General features: G+C 42.4%; 1 protein-coding gene across 2 annotated transcripts in view; it reads left to right on the top strand.

The window, feature by feature from the left end:
* The first annotated feature begins 59 nt into the window (after positions 1–59).
* Positions 60–2,352, top strand: part of CCT6B (chaperonin containing TCP1 subunit 6B) — a 53,113-nt gene continuing 50,820 nt past the window's right edge. For both annotated transcript variants that reach the window (XM_015119058.3, XM_015119056.3), the window contains exon 1: positions 60–148. In XM_015119058.3, coding sequence (XP_014974544.2) covers positions 101–148 — 48 coding nt within the window. In that variant the 5' untranslated portion in view covers positions 60–100. The remainder of the gene's footprint in view (positions 149–2,352) is intronic.

The raw sequence follows: 2,352 nt of genomic DNA, 5'->3' as shown, positions 1-2,352 counted from the left end.
GGAGGCAGCACGCAGGCGCAAGAACCGAGGCCGCGGCCGCGCTACCTGTCCCCGCCCCCGTCTGCCACGTGGGTCATAGTCACAGTCTGCCTGCCCTGTGATGTTTGGAAGTAGTTTTCAACCTGCAATCGCCGCCCGGGAAGCGGAGGTGAGGGGACGTGGTGGCTCCTCGGAACGCAGCCTGGCCTGAACTTCCGAGGATCCCCTTGATTTTCTCATACTGTTAGAGAGGATCTAGTTTTTAAAGATACTGTAATGAGGTCGGGGAAGGCAAAGATTGCGTCAATCTATTTTTTAAATATAATCCCTCTCTTTGTGTCCTGCAGACTGCCTAGTAAATAGTAGTCAGTAACTTTCATGGAATTGAGACGAGGCACTAAATAGCAGGTAGATATAAAATGTAAAGGAGTGATGGAGGAGAAACTCCTTGATTGTATATCGTTCAAAGTGTATTATCTTAAATCTGAAGCCAGCTCCATGAGAGTTGGGGATGGCGATTTTTACAAGTGTAGCAGCCTGAGGGTAAAGGACCTCTTCAGAGTCTAGGAACAGCAAACATTTGGGCCTTGTTAGGTAAGCAAGGAACAGATTCCCGAGAGAATTCTGTGCTGTGTGATGAAGAGTTTCGTCTTTACTCTGTAGAGGGTGGAGAGCCATGAAGAGTCTTAGGGAATACTGTTGAAGCTGGGTGGGGAGAGACTGAGGCAAGGGAACAAATCAGAAGGTTCTCATAGTGACCCATGTGGGAGATGAAATTCAGCTAGTTGGGGTGGAGAGTAAAGTGTGGTTTTGAAGATCATTTAGAATTTAAATGATCTAAATAAAGTGCTCATTTATGGATAAAATAATAATAATCTGAGTGAGCAGAAAGATAAGGGTACCATCAACTGAAATAGAAAATAGAGAGGCAGAGGAGGTGTTAGGGGCAGAAGGATGAGTTTTGTATTGGATACATTAAGTTTGGTTGAGTAAGTTTAACTGCGATTCTAATGTTCGGAGGGGAGTAAAACCTGTTTTTAATGCGCAGCAGAATGAACCAGGGCTTTGGAATTGGAAGGTCACTGGAGACTTACGTCCTAGCTATGATAATTGAGTGATCTTGAGCACATCTCTACATTTGCTACATTTTTTTTAAGTTTCCTCAATGGTATCTGTCTTTTTCCAGTGCTGTAATCACAGCCACAGGTGACTATTGAGCACTTGAATGTTGCATGGAATTGAGATGTGCTATAAGTGAAGAAAATACAAACCAAAAAATTCATACTAAAAAAAGTAAAATATCTCATTAATAATATGTACCACATAATGACATTTAGGCCGACAATGGACCAAATATAATAGGGTGGTCCCATAAGATTATAATGGAACTGAAAAATCCCTGTCATATAGTGACAGCACATTACTCATGTGTTTGTGGAGATGCTGGTGGAAATGAACCTACTGCATTGCCAGTTGTATAAAAGCATAATACACACAATTATGTACAGTATATAATACTTGATAATAAGGGACAATGTTGCTGGTTTATATATTTAGTATACTATACCTTTTATTGTCATTAAATTAATTAATTAATTTTTGAGACAGTCTTGCTGTGTTGATCAGGCTGGAGTGTGGTGGCGCGATCCCAGCTGACTGCAACCTCCGCCTCCCAGGTTCAAGTGATTCTCCTGCCTCAGCCTCCCGAGTAGCTGGGACTACAGGCACTTGCCACCGCGATGGGCTAATAATTTTTTTTTTTTTTTTTTTTTTTTTTTTGCGCGACAGAGTTTTGTTCTTGTCTCCCAGGCTGGAGTGCAATGGCAGGATTTCGGCTCATTGCAACCTCTGCCTCCTAGGTTCAAGCAATTCTCCTCTCTCAGCCTCCTGAGTAGCTGGAATTACAGGCACCCGCCACCACGCCCGGCTAATTTTTGTATTTTTAGTAGAGACGGGGTTTCACAATGTTGACCAGGCTGGTCTCGAACTCCTGACCTCAAGTGATCTGCCTGCCTCAGCCTCTCAAAGTGCTGGGATGACAGGCATGAGCCACCATGCCCAGCCTTATTGTTATTTTAGAGTATACTACTACTTACTTAAAAAAATAGCTAACTGTAAAACAGCATCAGGTAGGTCCTTTAGGAGGTATTCCAGAAGAAGACATTGTTACCGTAGGAGATGACAGCTCCATGCATGATATTGCCCCTGAAGGCCTTCCAGTAGGACAAGATATAGAGGTGGAGGATGGTGATATTGATGATTCTGACCCTGTGTAGGCTTACTAGGCTAATGTGTGTGTTTGTGTCTTAATTGTTAACAAAAAAGTTTTAAAAGTAAAAGGATTTTTTTTTTAATAGGAAAAAGCTTATAGTA

Source organism: Macaca mulatta, chromosome 16 (assembly GCF_049350105.2).
Source record: "Macaca mulatta isolate MMU2019108-1 chromosome 16, T2T-MMU8v2.0, whole genome shotgun sequence".
NCBI lineage: Eukaryota > Metazoa > Chordata > Mammalia > Primates > Cercopithecidae > Macaca > Macaca mulatta.
The sequence above is the reverse complement of the archived record's forward strand: the minus strand, read 5'-3'. Positions and strand labels throughout refer to the sequence as shown.